At 38.7% G+C, this 17,094-nt stretch overlaps 2 protein-coding genes across 5 annotated transcripts; one reads left to right on the plus strand and one right to left on the minus strand.

The window, feature by feature from the left end:
• Positions 1-32: 32 nt before the first annotated feature.
• atxn2l (ataxin 2-like) lies at positions 33-8,581 on the plus strand. 3 transcript variants are annotated; one of them, XM_065280699.1, is made up of 24 exons: positions 33-309; positions 567-664; positions 1,671-1,710; positions 2,022-2,078; positions 2,216-2,287; positions 3,596-3,770; positions 3,843-3,964; positions 4,082-4,173; positions 4,269-4,493; positions 4,600-4,940; positions 5,029-5,115; positions 5,213-5,341; positions 5,424-5,492; positions 5,599-5,654; positions 5,730-6,064; positions 6,143-6,212; positions 6,290-6,439; positions 6,544-6,604; positions 6,775-6,935; positions 7,025-7,151; positions 7,263-7,372; positions 7,461-7,643; positions 7,746-7,923; positions 8,098-8,581. In XM_065280699.1, the coding sequence occupies exons 1-24, from the start codon at positions 289-291 to the stop codon at positions 8,145-8,147; spliced, it is 3,009 nt and encodes a 1,002-aa protein (XP_065136771.1). In that variant the 5' UTR covers positions 33-288; the 3' UTR covers positions 8,148-8,581. The 3 variants fall into 3 exon arrangements, with proteins under 3 accessions (XP_065136771.1, XP_065136780.1, XP_065136789.1); XM_065280708.1 differs by having other exon boundaries at positions 570-664; XM_065280717.2 differs by lacking the exons at positions 33-309; positions 567-664 and adding an exon at positions 995-1,126.
• Positions 8,582-9,519: 938 nt separating this feature from the next.
• On the minus strand, positions 9,520-17,010 carry lat (linker for activation of T cells). 2 transcript variants are annotated; one of them, XM_073813898.1, is made up of 13 exons: positions 15,786-17,010; positions 12,818-12,922; positions 12,539-12,584; positions 12,317-12,351; positions 12,163-12,217; positions 12,022-12,059; positions 11,459-11,491; positions 10,612-10,666; positions 10,447-10,493; positions 10,313-10,354; positions 10,188-10,232; positions 9,953-10,034; positions 9,520-9,869 (listed from the first exon to the last, which is right to left on the minus strand). In XM_073813898.1, exons 2-12 carry the CDS (start codon positions 12,918-12,920, stop codon positions 9,958-9,960), a joined length of 576 nt encoding a protein of 191 aa, XP_073669999.1. In that variant the 5' UTR covers positions 12,921-12,922; positions 15,786-17,010; the 3' UTR covers positions 9,520-9,869; positions 9,953-9,957. The 2 variants fall into 2 exon arrangements, with proteins under 2 accessions (XP_073669999.1, XP_073669998.1); XM_073813897.1 differs by having other exon boundaries at positions 12,022-12,083.
• Positions 17,011-17,094: the final 84 nt, after the last annotated feature.

Consider the following 17,094-nt stretch of genomic DNA (forward strand, 5'->3'; position numbering starts at 1 on the left):
TACGGCATCGTCCAATGACAGTCGAGCATTTTTAAAAAAACGAGACTGCGTTGATCGCTGGCTAATTCGCGAGACGTGGTGCCGGTAATATTTAATAGAAAAATAAGGCTTATTTTCTCTTCGTGATCGAATAACAGACTGAACTGGACTGGGTTGAGACGCAAAGCAGGATCGAGCCGATCTGAGAACCCTGCTGTACAACAAAAAAGGACTGTAGACAGGCTAGTATAGTTGCTAGCTTGTCATAGGCAACAAGGGGAAATTTAGCGGGCAACTCGGCGGCTAGTTATGTCCTTTCGCCGACAGAACGTGAGTACCTCCTCTAGGTAGACATTTTTAAACAAATGAACGCACGATTTAATCCAGTATATTTTAGATCGTACGAAATTTTTTGGTGCAAAGTTTGTCACTCCTTTTAAACAAGCAACTTCGACTTTCATACCTAACGTGCTAGTGAGCTGGCTAACCATCATCGTATTGGCTAGAAGCTTAAACTTCACACTTATGTTTATACATCGTTAGGCAATTTGTGTCTGTAATTAAATAAACGTTTTCTGTTGTGACAGCAGCCTGGACCCGGCGGCCGCAAAACATCCAATGGAACTTCAGGCTCCATGGCCTCGTCAGTTCCAGGGAGTAACTCGAACAGACCCCTTCCGGGAAGGTAACTAGATGTCGGATACTCTTCTGAGAAACACCGCGGATTGCATGTTAACTTGAGGCCTACCGGTTAAAGTGGGCGTGGTCAGAACGCATACTTCATTTAGAACCCCTAAGAAAAACCAATTACATCGAGTCTTGTTAAATTAGCAGTGCCGGTAGCCAATCGTCGCAAACCATTTTTGATCGACACACTTCTGTGCCAATGATTAATACGATTGTCGTGACCAGTACACGGTAGCCCATAACCTTTTTTTGTAAACCAATAGAATTTAGCTTTTATTTAATTGGCATTTTTTCCAGCCTATAACTGATATCAGAGGCGGGGCGTGGACGAGGATCAGCAGTGTTTTGTTGTTGTTTTTGATCACATATGATTCAGTATTGTGTGCCGTGTTTGACTTTCATTTTGAGCCGTTTTAAAAAGACGACCTCAAGGAAGACCCGGGATGCATATGGCAAAAAAGTACAAGACTCGCTTTTTCTAATCGGGTTCTTTGGTTGCGATTGAGGGTGCTGATCGCGTACATTTGCGCACATTCATGTCAAGCTGTTTGTCTTCGGCATTTGCTTTGGTGTTAGCCAACGCCGCTAACCCGCTTTGCGTTCTGACGTGAATAAAACACGCGTTCGGTTGTTATTGTTCTCACATTTAGATTGCTAAATTGTCTTTTGTTAGAGTAAGTTATCCGATTAAATCCAAACATTGTCATTTTATTAAATGTATACGATTGTCCTTTTGTTACAGTAAACGCTGTTGTTATTGTTTGCAACACATGTAACAGAAGGGCAATACGTGGAGCACCGGGGACATGTACGGAAACCTAGAGAGCAGATTTTTTTGCACTATATAAGATAGAATAATATATATATATATACATAGTACAAATGTGTGCTTTACCCAATATTAATTTTATGTATTGTTATATTTTCATATATTTTATGTGAACATATTTTTTCTGATAAAATGTATTTTTATGTATAGTAATTTTTTGTTTGTTTGTTTTTAGGAACAGAAACTCAGTGAAGACTTCTTCGCCATCACCACCTGTATGTATTTCAATTCAATATATTCATAGTTTCAAATTTCTAAAAAAAAAATAAAACGTAACAAAACGTATTTGTACTAGTAGACTCAAACAACAGAACAGAATAGATCTTTTATTATCATTGTTTTGAGATCAACAAAAGCAACTCTCACAAGATTTGATACTAGGTAATTATGTAAATAGACAAAGTAATAAATACAAAATGAAGTATAAACACAAAATTAAATTTCCGGTAAGCCATTTACTGGACTACTTTGTGCTTTTAAGAGATAATGTTTGAATGCATCTTAACATGATTTTTATTCTGTATAGGTGTTTGATGGTGTGTACAACAACTCCCGGATGCTCCATTTTCTTACAGCTGTTGTGGTGAGTTTTAGCATGGAGTAAATCAGGAAGAAATGTTGAAAACAAAATTTTAGTAATATCATAATTTAATGTTGTGATTAGTAGTTTAGCATCTCTTTTTTTTTACTTTGTGCTCATGCATACCTTTCTTCACTCAGGGATCCAGATGTGATGTTATGGTGAAGAATGGTAGCGTGTACGAGGGAATATTCAAGACTTTAAGCCCCCATGTGAGTTTGTCATTTACATTTACATTTAGTCATTAAGCAGACACACATACCCAAAGCAACTTACAAATGAAGAATATCACCTGCAATTTGTCTTTGGCTGCGTTCACACTGTACCATAATACGGCATCAAACCCACATTTAAATCCTTAAGACGGTTGCGTTCACACGCAGTTCTGTTATTTATGGGTTTGACAACCGCATTCTATAACCAACCTCACACCCGTAAATATTTGGGTTTCACAACTGCATTTACAGAGAAGCTGTGGTGTGGGAACAGAATCAGGCTGACGATAGGACGATCTCAAAATGGGGCAAATCGCCTAACAAAAGCGGTTGTCACTCCCAAAATTTTGCTGTCTGAACTAGGGATGCTCTGATCAGGATTTTTGCAGCCAATATCGAGTACCGATTTGTTGTCTTCATGATCGGCCGATACCAATGCCCGATACAGATTATTAAAGCTGATTTGCAAGGTCTTTGATGACTGTAACTGTTATCATTTTTTTTCTAGATAAAGTAATACCACAGATGTTGCCTTTGTTATATTACTTGCAGTAAGTAGGTATATTATTTTTGTTAATAGAGAATCAAATAAATAAAACAACAAATATTTCTTCTGCAAAGAAATTTTAATATGCCTTTAAAAAGGCTTATGTCTCTTAAAAGTAATACAAATTTATTAGAACGAAGTTCAACAGTTCTTTAGTGAAGAGCTGAGAGTGATTTTATTAAGAAATTAATAAGGTTACTGTAGCTTTAAGACATGAGAGTAGTGTTGGGCGATATGCCCCATATTGAGATCGTCCTATCGTCAGCCTGTGAGATCGGCGATAAACAATCGTATTAGGGGGCAGGGCAGTAGTTTACTCATTTAGTTATTTGTTCGTTTTTTACTCATTATGACAAGTCACTTGATTGGTGGACAAAAAAGAGCAACACCGTCATGACAGCAAACTCATTAAAACCACAGCACGTACGCGAGAGTGAGAGCGACGCCAGTATGCAGCGTGTTATATTTTAAACAAAATGGATAGTTTGCCTCAGCTCGCATTAAACGCATAAACTGAACAAATTCATAAGGGTTACTACTTTAGTTTATGTTAAAGCAACACTAAAGAGTTATTGCTCTTTGCTCCCCCTACAGGTTAGACGCGTAATTGTTCATTAGTACTGTTGTAAATACTGCAGCATAGCTGGCTCTGATTGGATTGTAGGTCTGCCGTAAAGCAAGTTTTTGTAGTTTTCACTCGAACTACATTGACTTCATGTACCACTCCAATCTAACTGTGTGTGTATGTGTGTGTTTAGTGTGAACTTGCAGTGGATGCAGTGCACAAGGTGAAAAATGAGGAGGGAGATGGAGGTGGTGGCGGTATAGTTGCTCATCCCAGGAGAGAAGAGATTACAGACATGATCATCTTTGGCCCGAATGACCTCGTCACTATGACCTGTAAGGATGTGGACCTCAACTACGCTACACGAGGTATGTACATGTGTAATTGAAGAATGGTCCGTGTACAGAAAATAGCGTTTTAATGATTTTTGTGCTTTTTAGATACTTTTACAGATTCAGCAATCAGCTCTTCAAAAGTAAATGGTGACCACAGAGAGAAAGTGCTTCAGAGGTGGGATGGAGGTGACAGTAATGGCGAAAATTATGACCTAGAAGGAGATGCAGTAAGTTTAACCCTTTTGCTTCTGTGTATTAAACGGTGTGATCCTAAATTATTATGGCATGACTGTCTTTAGTTACACGTAGCATATAAGTTATTTCATTTCCCTTCTTTCTATCAGTCTAATGGCTGGGATGCCAGTGAGATGTTTCGTTTTAATGAGGAGAACTATGGGGTGAAGTCAACCTATGACTCCAGTCTCTCCATGTACACGTAAGTTGGTACTTGTATCACTTCTTATAACCAGTGTTTTTATTAGTTTAGGAAATAAATATTTGTTTCATTTTCATTTTTTTTCTTCATTTTAGGGTTCCTCTAGAACGTGGCAGCTCGGAGGGCTTCAGGCAGCGCGAGGCTCGGGCCACTCGACTGGCCATTGAGATCGAGTCAAGTTCACAGTATCGCCACAGAGCTTCGTTGGAGAATGACGATGGGAAAACTGAAGAAGACAAATACAGCGCCGTTGTGCGAGAGAGAGATGGAGAACGGGAGAGAGGAAGAGATAGCCCTGGATTTTCCAGCGCTGGAAGCAGGTTCGACACGTTCTTTCTTCAACCATCAGCAATCCCTATCCTTTTACCATTCACACATGTTTGTATAAATATGCTAATGGTTCTTGTGTCTGTGTGTTTATTCTAGAGAGGGCAAATACATTCCTCTACCCCAGCGGGCACGCGAGAGAGAGATGGGTGTTACAGGAAGAGGTGAAAGAGGTGGAGCTGTATCCACTCTGCCCAACCGAACAAATAGACCTGGCTCTTCAAGCTCTTCCCCTAGGCCCCTCCCTTCTGGAAGCGGTCAGCCTATTCATTCCACTGATAGAAGTAGTCCTCTGTCTACCAGGGGAGGATACAGCAGCCCTCCTACACAGCCCCGCCCCTCAGAGCTGGGTCATTCTAGCCCTCCTTCTCCCCACACGATCCCACATTCGCTCTCACACCCACAATCTCTTTCTGATGCAGGCCGGCCTGTAAATGGCGGTAAGCTATGTGTGAGCATATGCGCTTGTGTTCGTTTCGACATGCCTGTGTGAGTACCAATGCAGTTTTTTTGTGTCTTCTTATCCAGTATCAACCAAAATGTCACCCAAGGCTCAAAGACCTGGGCAGACCAACAGAAACCTGCGTACCCCAAACTCACACTCATCTCCTACAGGTTAAAATGCACACTTGCTTGTTATCACACCCCACAAGCTTTTATTTTATTTTAGTTTATTTTACTCTAACATGCTTTCCTTTCTGTCTTTCTCCAGTCTCTCGTTCCCCTAAACCAGATGCTCCTTCCCAGGACCCTCCTTCAGCCACTTCCCCTTACCTGGATACCTCAGCTACCACAGTGACCCCCAAACCCACAGGCCCCACCCTTTCGTTTACTGTAGATGGTAAGAAATGATCCAATTAAGTGGTGTTACGAGTTGCATGTGGCTTGTATATGTGCCCAACTATCTTACTTTTACTTTTTAGTGAATGAAATTCTGTCTAAGGAACGAATGGAAAGTCCAGCTAGTCCCCAGGAAAGCAAACCTGTGAAAGGTAATACTGACCACCACTTTAAAGTTGTCAAAGTTTAGGCATTTGACTGACTACTTGCAACTTGTAAATCTTTCATATGATTAATCACTTTCCTATTTCTATTCAGTCCAGCATAGACAAGACATGGAGGAGGAGCTTCGCAGGTTTGGTAAAAATTTTAAGGTGAGTATGCGTGCACCGTCTTTTTCAAAGTTGCATTTTCTCCATAATATTAAAATTCAACCTCTTTGATTTCAGCTTCTATCCAGCTCCAACACTTCAACTGTAGCCACAGCCTCTCCCCAATCAAACCCCTCCCACAACACACAAACAGACACCATCCCTCCTACGGAATCGAAACCGGCCCCGATCACGACCCCAGAGCTTCCTGCAGAGGAGAGAGGTAGAGAGACAAATGCAGAAGGTGTGGCAAACGCCACCCCTCCACCAGTCGCACCCTCTGCCCAGTCTGGCCCTGCCATGCAAAATTCCACCGGAGACGGGCAATTGGCTGAGACTCCCCAGCCTGCGAGGACCCCGGGCAGTGAGGAAAGCAAAACGGAAACGTCTGAGAGATCCGAGGGCATGGCTGAGTGAGTAAAACATTTGGAGGCTTCATGTCATTGTGGTAATTTTGTTTAACTAACATTTTTACTTGACTTTCTATTCAGTCAAGTGAAAAAATCAACACTGAACCCCAACGCCAAAGAGTTCAACCCCACCAAGGCCCCTCTTAGCATGGTGAGCGCACTTGCTTGAACTATTTCGCTGTTGAAAAGGTACAAACTATCATCTCTGACCTAACGTGTCACTTGCAGGTGAAGCCTTCAGCCACTCCCACCCCACCACGCCCGACTCCACCCAGCCCCACAGTGGTGCTACAGCCCCCACCAGGCCAGAACGCCATATACAATACCCAATACCTGAGCTACGTGTCACCCATCCAGATACAGGGTCACAACGTACAGGTGTTTGTCTTATAGGGTTCCTTGCTCTGGTGATGTTTAATGGTTATTTGAGAAAAAATAAATTATTATATTTATATAGGTAATAGTTGTTTTCTTGTTTATAGCCACAGATGTACTCGTATCCCATGGCAACAGTCAATCAAGGAAAATACCCAAGAGCTAAAGGTAACTCTTAAAATGCACATTACCCCAGGAGCATGCATAACAAGGAAATGCACCTTGAATGATGCTTTGGATGACAGTGTCTGCCTTGTGCTGAATGTAAATTATTAAATGTAAATCAGGATCCAAACTCAAGCATACATGCATTGATGATTACTCCACCTGTCTGTCAGGTTCTGTGGTGACCCCTCGTCCAGACCACAGCTCTTCAGCGCCCCCTATGATCCAGGCTGCGGCATCAGCTGCAGGTCCTCCTCTGGTGGCCTCTCCTTACCCTCAACAGTTTCTGCAGTATAATCAGGTCATCCAAGCCATGCCCCACTACTCTGGACAGGTAAACGCACGTATACATTTTCATTAATAGTACATTCAAGGTTGTACACACAGTCAGCTTCTTAACAAACTTCTCCATCTGGTATCCAGGTCTATTCTATGCTCCAGGGTGGACGGGTGCTGAGTTCAGGAGGGCACCCGCAAGCGCTGTGTCCCCCAGGGCCCCAGTATCCTGGCCAGGCTGAAGGACCACCAGCTCCTCAGCAGGGCATGTATGGTAAGTAACGCAAAGACTTGGCAGCCCTAGGACTGAATTTCTAGATTTAGGTTAACTCCATTGTGCATAATGTTTACATGATATTAACAGCCATGTGATCTTCTCTTTCAGCTCCACAGTCGTTCTCTCATCACTCGGGTTCCATGCACCCCCCTCAGCCCTCCAGCACCCCCACAGGCAACCAGCCGCCCCCTCAACACCCTGCCCCCAGTCCAGGACAGGTACATCCACCTGCCAATCAATCAACCCACCCACCAGGGGGTTAAGGGATATGCAAAATTAAATAAACTGTTGTTTCTGTCTCTAAAGTCTGGTCAGTCCGGTCCTCAGCCTCCTTCTCTGTACCACCCTGGGCAGATGTCAGCACAGACACCCCCTAACATGCCTCCGGGACACAGCTCTCCACAGGGCCCCTACCCCATTCAGGGCTACACCCTGCCCGGACACCAGCCCCTTCCTCATCCTTATTCATCCTTAGGACAACTCACACAGGTGATTGAAAGCAGACCCACATCCCTAGGGATACAGTTATTAATATAGATTGGTGTGACCGCCGAGTCGATTATTTTCTAAACTAACTGTCATTTTTCTCAGACTCATGTTCAAAGTGCGCTCTCGGGTCCTCACCACTCAGGAGGTCACGGGCCACCTCAAATGATGCTGCTTCATCATCCGGGACATCCTCCTCCTCAGCAGGGCTCTGGCCCCCCGCATGGACCTCCCCCACCCCAACATCCAACTCACCAGCAGTACTCCTACATGCCACCTCAGGGTAACTGAAGATCATTTATGCCTAGTTAAAATGAAATCTCTAATTATTTTCTTGTTTTTTGTGAAGGGTTTTGCTTTAGATCCTTGCAGATGTATTAGCCTAGCTATTGTGAAGTGTATGTGTGCGTGTTTACATTTTAATTAAATTTTTGTTTCTCTTTTTTTTTTTTTTCAGTGCAGGGTCACCCTACACAGCAGATGCAATTCCACCCTCCTGGAAACTGACAGCATGACTGAGACCGGAACAGAGGCCATTGCCACAGTGTGACAAATGAGCGCCCTCACCTGGACACTTGTGTGTACCATCGCACGCTCATATGTACATACTCTAAACCTGCTCTCTCTCTCTAAAGAATGGAAAAAGATTTTGTTTTTATTCATACCTCTTGCAAGACTGAATGTGCTCGTTTTATTTTTTCTTTGTGCTCTTTTTAATTTGAACGGAGTGTTTAAAACGGACCGAGGGAAAGGGCGTGAGACCGGGAGAGAAACTCGAATGGAAAGAGCGAGGGACATTTTTATAAAAATACAGTGACCTCTCCCTTTATCCTCAACCCCCTTATTAAATAAGTAAATAATAAATCGTAAATAAAAAATAAAAAAGAACAAAAAAAATTTAAAAAGTGTATAAAAATAAATAAATTTTTAAACTCTCCCTACTTGTTTTGTGTCAAATGTTTTGTCTTTCATAATCTTGCACTACATACTAACTTGATGTTAATCTAATAACTTGATGTTGAGACTTGTGCTGACCGCAAATTAAGATATTTTGATAAATTATGGTAAGCACAGCGTTGTTTTATATTTTATCAAAATATCTTATGTGTTCAACAGAAAAAATAAATTCATAAGTCTAGAACAACATGGTTTTAGTAAATAACAGAATTCAGTTTATTTACTCTCTAGAAGGGATCGTTCACTCTAAAAAGGACAATTGTCACAATTTTTTTCATCCTCATGTTTTTAACCTGTATGAATTTATTTTCTGATGAACACAAAGAAAATATTTTGATAAATGATGGTAAGCACACAGCTGATTGTAACCATTGAATTCCATAGTAGGAAAAGAAAAAATGAAGAGTTTCGTTGCAAAACACTTTTATTTTTCAGAAATCTCGTTTTTTGGTTGTGCGCTCCAATTAATATCAATTCAACTGCAGTCATAACTTAGAAAATACATTTAAATAGCAGCATATAACAAAATAATAACATGATAACAAACATGTTTTGACAAAAATGTTAAAAACGGATTTATCTTGTTTGCAACAAAACTCTTCAAATATGGAATTCAATGGGTACTGTCAACTGTGTGCTTATTAAAATCTTCATTTATAACAATACTTCCATAATATTTGTTTTCCTGCTATGGAAGTCAATGGTTACAATCAGCTGTGTGCTTGCTATCATTTACCAAAATATTTTTTGTGTTCAACAGAAAATAAATTCATATAGATTTAAAACAATATGAGGATGAGAAAATTAGGACTTTTTCATCTCTTTAAATGTCACTATCATTTGAAGTATTTAACACTGATTTGATGCTTGTTTTACACCCATGTTTGATAGCATGTGAAACATGATACATTTTACCAAGTAGTAAACAAATAGTTGTTTATTCATATGAATAACAAAGTTGTATAATACATTGCATATTTAAACAGTCAACGAAATTCTTCAAAGTGGTGTGGTCATATTCTTGAAAGTAAAAGTCAGTATGCAGTACATTGTAAATAGCAAAAATACTTGAACAGAAAAACTATAAAAACATTCTCAGGTATCGTCAGCAAATCTGTTGTAAGGGTTGAGAGAAGCAGTAGAAATATCTGGAGAGATGACAGCGTGTTAAATACACATATAGGCACATCTCAAAACTCATCTGATTCTCTTAGGTCTTTGACATCCCATCATCCTTGGGTTATAAAAAAAGTAGATCCAACCAAGAAACATCTAGAAGAGACAAAAAACAGATTAAGAACGTTTTAATGCATCTTCTATTAAGACATCTGAGATACAAAATGTGTGAAACATACCTTGATTATAATAAATTAGGGGCTGTGTTGACATAATCAGAGCTCCCCCGGTCATCACTGTTTTTACTGTCATATGACTGAGCTGTTGTGAAGCAAGAAAAACAGGATCATATATTCAACGCATCACTTTCATCATTACAGTCACGCGCTGCTGCGCAGACAGGACTTGCCAAGTACCGCGAGAGCAATTCAAAATTAGTGCTGCTGTGTACCTGTAAAGAGTTTTCAAACTTACCTAGAGGTGAGTTTTGGAGATTTATATAATCATTATCATCTTTGTCTGTAAATACAGCCCAGCATTAGTTAAACGACACATTTAACGGATGCATTCTGGTTATTTGTTTTAAGTGTGTGTTATACCTGATTCATCCTCCACGTCACCCACGTTTATATAATTTTCTCCTACGGAGTTAGCATAACGACATTAGCATAATCATATAATTACAACATCCTTAATCATTGAATTAGATATTGTTCGCAGTTTACAGTCTCACCTGAGCTATGAGACGATGCTTTGCTCTGCGAATCAGGAATCACAGTTCTGAGGAAAAAAGTCGGTTTGTTTGAGGTGTAAATAAGAAAATGAACATTTGAAGTCAAGAAATTTATTTTTAATTGTTTGTGGCAACTGATTTTGGATCTAGTAGATTTGTTCTTACATGTAATTATTGTCTGTTTCGTCTGTGGGCTGTTGGTATTGCTCATCTTCTCTGTCTAAAGCAGAATTACAAATTCATCATTATTAACCAATCACATACACGTTGGCATACACCATATAGTTTAAAGGGACACTCCACTTTTTTTAAAAATATGCTCATTTTCCAGCTCCCCTAGAGTTAAACATTTGCTTTTTACTGTTTTGAAATCCATTCAGCTGATCTCCTGGTCCAACTTTTAGCATAGCTTAGCATAATCCATTGAATCTGATTAGACCATTAGCATCACGCTAAAAAATTACCAAAGAGTTTTGATATTTTTCCCATTTTTTTGGCTGATTCCCAAAACGGTAAAAATCAAATGTTGAACTCTAGGGGAGCTGGAAAATTAGCATATTTTCAAAAAAAGTGAAGTGTAAACATTAAAGTTCATGTAAAGTAAAATATTAAATGTATTCTGAGTTTGTCACACCGCAGAAAAATGTGCTATTAACCACCCAACCAAATTTGAATGCTGTAAATAAAATAAGTTTTTATTAGATTGGGTTAGGGGTGTAGGCATACGTTGTGGCTTAAGTTTTAACCGTTTTAACCCTGCCCAATTAATCCTCAACACAGAATGACATGGTGAAAAACTGTTTAACAATAAAACTCGGCAATTCAGTACTAAATAGATTTCAGCAATACATCTCAAGCATTTATAATGTGTTTAGAAACAATTTTCAAGAATGACTTTACAGAGACTTTAATGTTCATCAATGCACCTGTAAGCAAATCAAACCCACTGGATTATCTCCATAACTACATAATAATGTGTCGTGCAATTGGTAGTTTGTATATCCCTCCTTACCGCTTTGGTTCACATAACTGGCTTGACTTCCAGCTTTAAAAACAAACAAAAAGCAAACAGGTTTGTAATGACACACAATTTAATAAAAGAATGACAGGATTTTCTTAAATAAACTATTTCTTTGTATAAAACAGACGGTTTCATCTAAGGCACGCGCATTGCCGCGGTTACGCGTCTGACCCTTAACTTCCGGTCTGTGTTTGTGACTAAGCTGACCTTTGGCAAATAAAAATGTTTTGGGTTCCAAAAGACGAGGGGAGACAGTGAACATAGATCACCACTGTGTGGATGGCAGCCAGGCAATACAATACAATTAATTTTACACAGTAACGTTAGCTCAGTTTAAAGGTTTATACGCTTTAGCTAAAAGGTAAATAACTGGTTATTTATTTAGCTTGTTATCAGAAATAATCTACTCTAGAGGGACTTTATGGGTAGGTCTACCGGAAGTTAAGTTTGGTCCACAAAAGCTGTTTGTTTTGTTGTTGCCCGTTGAAACCATCATTCTGCGACCATAAAGACTAATGTAAAAATATTTGCAAAGATAAGCGAATGAAACTCACTTTCAGAAGGGGGACATGAGGGAGACTTCACTGCAGAACTAAATGATGGAGAACTGAGAGAACTGTCGGTAAAGTGATTATTAACAAAACACAGTTATATATCTGTTTATCTGTTTATTTTTAAAAAGGGTCAGAACTCACTGGGGTAGTTGGGTAGTTTGGTAGTTGATTCTGTTATGGTCCGGGTAGGATGCATCTGTTCAGAGAGAACAATTTTAGTAGCTATAGATGGATTTATTTTTGGTAAAAACGTATGAGTTTGTGTGTGTTGGGAAAAAAAGGAAAAAAATTTAACATGTAGACTGGGGATGCCGAACCACGAAACCCGGTCTATATGGAAAGAGAGAGAGAAAGAGAGAGAGAATGATGAACACATACTGTGTGTTACTTTACACTCAAATGTTAACAATGATTAATTTTTTTTTAATTGTGGACACTTCTGTAGCCCTTTAAAACATACTTCACACTATCACCAATTTATTTAATTTGTATTTTTAAATGTAAAAAAAATGCTTACGTTGGGTGTTCTGGACTGGAGTCACTGGATCTTTGAGATATGGTTGCTGTAAGAAAAAGTATTACAACAAATTAGCCTTTCCCATCATAATGCACATGCAAAGCATTGCGATAAGTATTATGAAATAATCTAAAAATTGAAATTAATGTGAGTTTTGCATCACTGAGCTATAGAGTATTATTTTTATTATGCAGCTACAATGAGACAAAAAAGTGCCTTCTATTTCAGACAGATAATGTTATTTTTTATTTTTTTTTAGATCATAACACTTAGTCTTACTTGGCTGCTTGCTCCGAAAACAGTTAATACACAGACCGGTTACAAATATGATTGACAGGAGAAGAGCCCCGCCTACCACCGACAACAGTACAGTGGAGTCCATAACTATAAAAAGAAAGCAAAAACATAACTTTTTTAGCACTAGGGCTTTGAAAAAACATTATAAACCTTAATTTAAATTTGTATTTCTGTAGATTAGTGACAATAAACCTGGGAAACGATTCCCTAAGCCGGTGGTTCCCAAACTGGGGGCCGCTGGATTGTGCCGGTTGGCCCAGTTTTATGACATTTAAAATACAATAATTTATCATAAAGTCTGTGTAATTTAACCTTAGAAAATGAGGCACTAACCGACAGCACTGCATTGTATCATTTAATATGTTCACATTTAAGTTTTAGAATTTTGTCATAAAATTTTCTTTGGAGGGCCATGAAGGGATGCATTGTACACAAGGGGGACTACACTGTGAAAAAGTTGGAGAACCACTGCCCTAAGCTTAGCTCATTGTGACATAAATAATAAAATGGCATATGAAAAGTCAGTTATATTTAACATTTTGACATTTGATTTATACAACAGTTTCATATTGTGCAAAATGTGAACATAAGTGTTTGCTGGGGAGATGGTATCTTGTTCCTCACAGCTTTATCTTACAGAAGTGATATAGACACGATTTATCATTAACTACTTTCTAACAGATATTATCAGCATTAATAGCTTTATTTAAAAAGAGAGAGAGAGAGAGAAGCAGGAGCCGGGAACGGACAAAGACTTGAGACTCGAACTCGGGCCGACTTAAGCACTTCTGTACTAGATGTCATTACGCAGGCCATTGGAGCCGACATGATTTAACGTTTGTGCTGCAAATATTATTCAGTAATATCATTTAATTATTTAAAGGCATTAACTGAACATCTTAAATCAAGATAAATTGATACGTTTTTATACAGATTTGTAAAATGTACCACTTACAAATGTACATTACAGCAGATTTAAAAGACGTTTCTGAAAATGCATTTCTTGAATATGAATTTAGCATCTTTTCACTTGTTTGAATCATAAAATTTACCAAAATGTTTCAAATTTTATATTTAGCTGTGTGCCTAGGTTGCACATAGGATAAGATTGAGGAAAAACACCTGTTAACGTTGATCTTTTGCTCATTTTGGCACACAATCTTTCGATTTCCGACATTTTTGAACAACCTACGACCTACTACACTTCTCAGGTGAAGTTTTAGTTTGACTAGCTTTAATTTACCAGATTCTCAATCTGCGTAATTTCACTCAGGATCACTCGCTTTGCAAGTTTTAACTCACATCTCTCTATGTGTGTGTAAGTTACTGTCTGTGGTTGCATTTAGTGCCAGGAAACGGATTTCCTGTATTTTGCAGTTAGATGAGAAAAACGACACATGATGATAGGTTCGGGCCTCCCTTGGCCCACTGTCAATTTCTCTTGAATCTTGGTAGCCTCAAAAGGATAGCACATGGCAGTCCTACCAACAATTTTTTGGTCACCTTGCTGCAAATAACAGCAGATGCTTAAAACATCAAACCATTATATATGATACGTAAAATCACTTCAAAACCACACTGAATGATGATATTTATAAAAATGTGAAATGCACTACCCTCTAAAAACAAACGCTGCTAAATAGCACTACAAGTGGTTCACCGGCTCGTAATCATAAGGGAACCATTTTAAGTGCCATATAGCACCTGTGTAGAACCATATGTGGGGCTAAAGTGGTGCTATATCACCCCGGGATGGTTCTTCTCCAGATGCTATATAGCATTAAAAATGGTCCCCCTATGATTATGCACTTTAAGTGCTAAGCACTTATTTTTTAAGAGTGTGATTAAATATGATGGTGGTGTTAAAAATATGAATGATGTTTGATCTGTAACTGACCAGACAAGCATAAGTGTTATGAGGTTTTATTCTCAGTATGACATGGTGTGATATCTTGACCCTCAGATCTAAATGGCACTATAAACCAGCATAAATGTACCAGTCAAGAGACTGGGCCAGTAAATAAAAAATACAAATAAACTGTGTTAATATAAAATCAGTTCAGTGCAATTTTCCGTACTTTTATGTTATGTTATTTAAATGAGCTTGAGTACAATTACACAAAATTAAAAACAACTAGAAAGAAACCTAGGAAAAATCCGAAATGAAAAATTACAAACAAGCAGATTTGACTTAATATATCACTCCTAAATATGATAAAAAATTAACATTTAATTGACTGTTAAATTGCTTACACTCACAGATAAATACATCTAATAAGATTTTTAAAATACAATGCAGACGAAAAGTAGTGGATTAAAGTAGTGGACACATCTGGACTGGGTTCTGATGAATTACAAAATAAAGGTGCTTCACGTTGCCATAGAACCATTTTTGACTGAATGGTTCCATAAAGAACCTTTAACATCTAAAAACCTTTAAAAAAGTTGATTATTTAAAGGTATACAACAAATGGTTCTTTGATTAACCAAAAATGATTCTTCTATGACATAGCTGTGAAGCACCTTAAGCACCTTTATTTTTTAAAAGAGAGAGAATTTGAAACACTCAGGATTGCTTATATAAAGTCCAGTTACAATTAAAGGATCTGAAAGGGTTTACAGACTAAACATAGATACATTTTTGGTTCTCCAAAGAAGCTAAGTCAAGTCAAAGGAGAACCTTTTCTATTCTTTATATGGTCTGTAGGACCCTGTTTCTATTACATTGAACTGTTCTGTTGTGCAACTATTCAAAGACAATTTTAGGAGTGTAGTTTATAAACGGCAAAAAGAAAATTATTGTATGGCGTTTTCAGCTTACGCTTTTACTCTACTACAGTAGGTATTGTATCATAGTAAACTCTAAATACATAATTTTTAACATGAGATTTTTTTCAAACTTTAACTCAGTCAGTAAAACATGAAATAGATAAAAAAAAATGATGCTTACCTTTTTAGCAGCAGCAGCAAAGTGAGTCAAGCCAGCACACGTTTCTGCTCAGCAGAAACTTTTAACCACACTGTGGAGACCAGTTCACACACTGCAGATTGTAAACTCACACCTAAGTCACAGCTCACACTGAGGGTGCCATCATTTTTAATTCTTCTACCCACACAGCTTGCCCCTTCTCGCTTCTTAGGTCCACTACCTCTCTCCTCACTTTTCCACCTTTACTAGATTTCCCAACCTGAATTTCTGCAATCATTCAGTCTCTTCATATGCGCTCAAGTAGTCGAAACCTGATAGCTTACGTTTTACTTTTTATGCGAGCCGTTAAAATGTGTTCTGAACTACACGGCCTTTGCCGCAAAAACCCTCTGCACTCGCTTTCTCTCCTCTCATAGGCTGACTGAAAGTGCAGCTCCGTCACCTGCGCCACTCAGCATCTCTTTTCCTCCTCTTTATCGCTCTAAGTGGCTGCTTTCCCGTTCATTTCACCTCCCTCATTATCTACTCTTTCATCTGAACATTCGGCTTCTGTCTTTTCTGTCACCATGCAGATTTTTTCCGTTCGCTTGTTTTTCATTTATTTGTAGACCACAGCCAAATATGCCACTAAAAGCAACGTGTGTGCATGTGATTGACCTACATTAGTTTAAAATGTTGTGCTTTATAAAAAGATACCATAAAAGAACCATTTTTTGCATGCTTTTATAATCAGAAGAACCTTTTTTCACCACAAAGAACCTTTTTTGACAGAAGGGTCCTTTGGATGTTAAAGGTTCTTTATGGAACCGTTTAGCCAAAAATGGTTCTCCATAGCATCTTGAACCACCTTTATTTTTAAGAACGTATAAATTTTTTAAAATTGAAAATTGCTTTTAAATCGTTGCTGAACTCTGAGCTTGATTATTGCCGACAGTGAGTCATAGTCTCTCAATCTTCCCACCCACTCTCATGGCATTTTGTGGTGTTTCTGTTGCCTACACAAACAAGCAAAAATTACAGGAACAATACGGGTACGAGTCTGCTCTCACACAAGCAAAACAACATTCAGCCAATTTTCCACCGCACAAAGAGTGATTGTTTCGATTCAGGCTCTTAAGTGTTCATAATTCATTCACGAGACCTTTTCGGAGCAAATTCACCAAACAACTTTTGCATCTCTATATCCCACCTACAAACAGGAAACCACAGCAACTGAAAACCTTCTGATCTTCATTTATGCCACTGCAGAGAGAGACTGAAGAAAACATGCAAGAAAAAGAGACGAAGCAAAAGTTGCAGTAAAAACTTGCTATTATTAGGACGGGTAGGA

This window comes from Paramisgurnus dabryanus, chromosome 3 (assembly GCF_030506205.2).
Source record: "Paramisgurnus dabryanus chromosome 3, PD_genome_1.1, whole genome shotgun sequence".
Lineage (NCBI taxonomy): Eukaryota > Metazoa > Chordata > Actinopteri > Cypriniformes > Cobitidae > Paramisgurnus > Paramisgurnus dabryanus.

Bases quoted from the DNA above. Each gene is read 5' to 3' on its own strand.
- lat (XM_073813897.1), bottom strand. From the start codon at position 12,920: ATGGACTCCACTGTACTGTTGTCGGTGGTAGGCGGGGCTCTTCTCCTG. The intron at 12,352-12,538 runs GTAAGCATTTTT...CTTTCCATATAG, and splicing joins TCCAGTCCAGAACACCCAAC to ACCGGGTTTCGTGGTTCGGC. The intron at 10,667-11,458 runs GTAAGGAGGGAT...ATTCTGCTTTAG, and splicing joins CAGTTATGTGAACCAAAGCG to ACAGAGAAGATGAGCAATAC.
- atxn2l (XM_065280699.1), top strand. From the start codon at position 289: ATGTCCTTTCGCCGACAGAAC. The intron at 665-1,670 runs GTAACTAGATGT...GTTTGTTTTTAG, and splicing joins AACAGACCCCTTCCGGGAAG to GAACAGAAACTCAGTGAAGA. The intron at 7,373-7,460 runs GTACATCCACCT...CTGTCTCTAAAG, and splicing joins CTGCCCCCAGTCCAGGACAG to TCTGGTCAGTCCGGTCCTCA.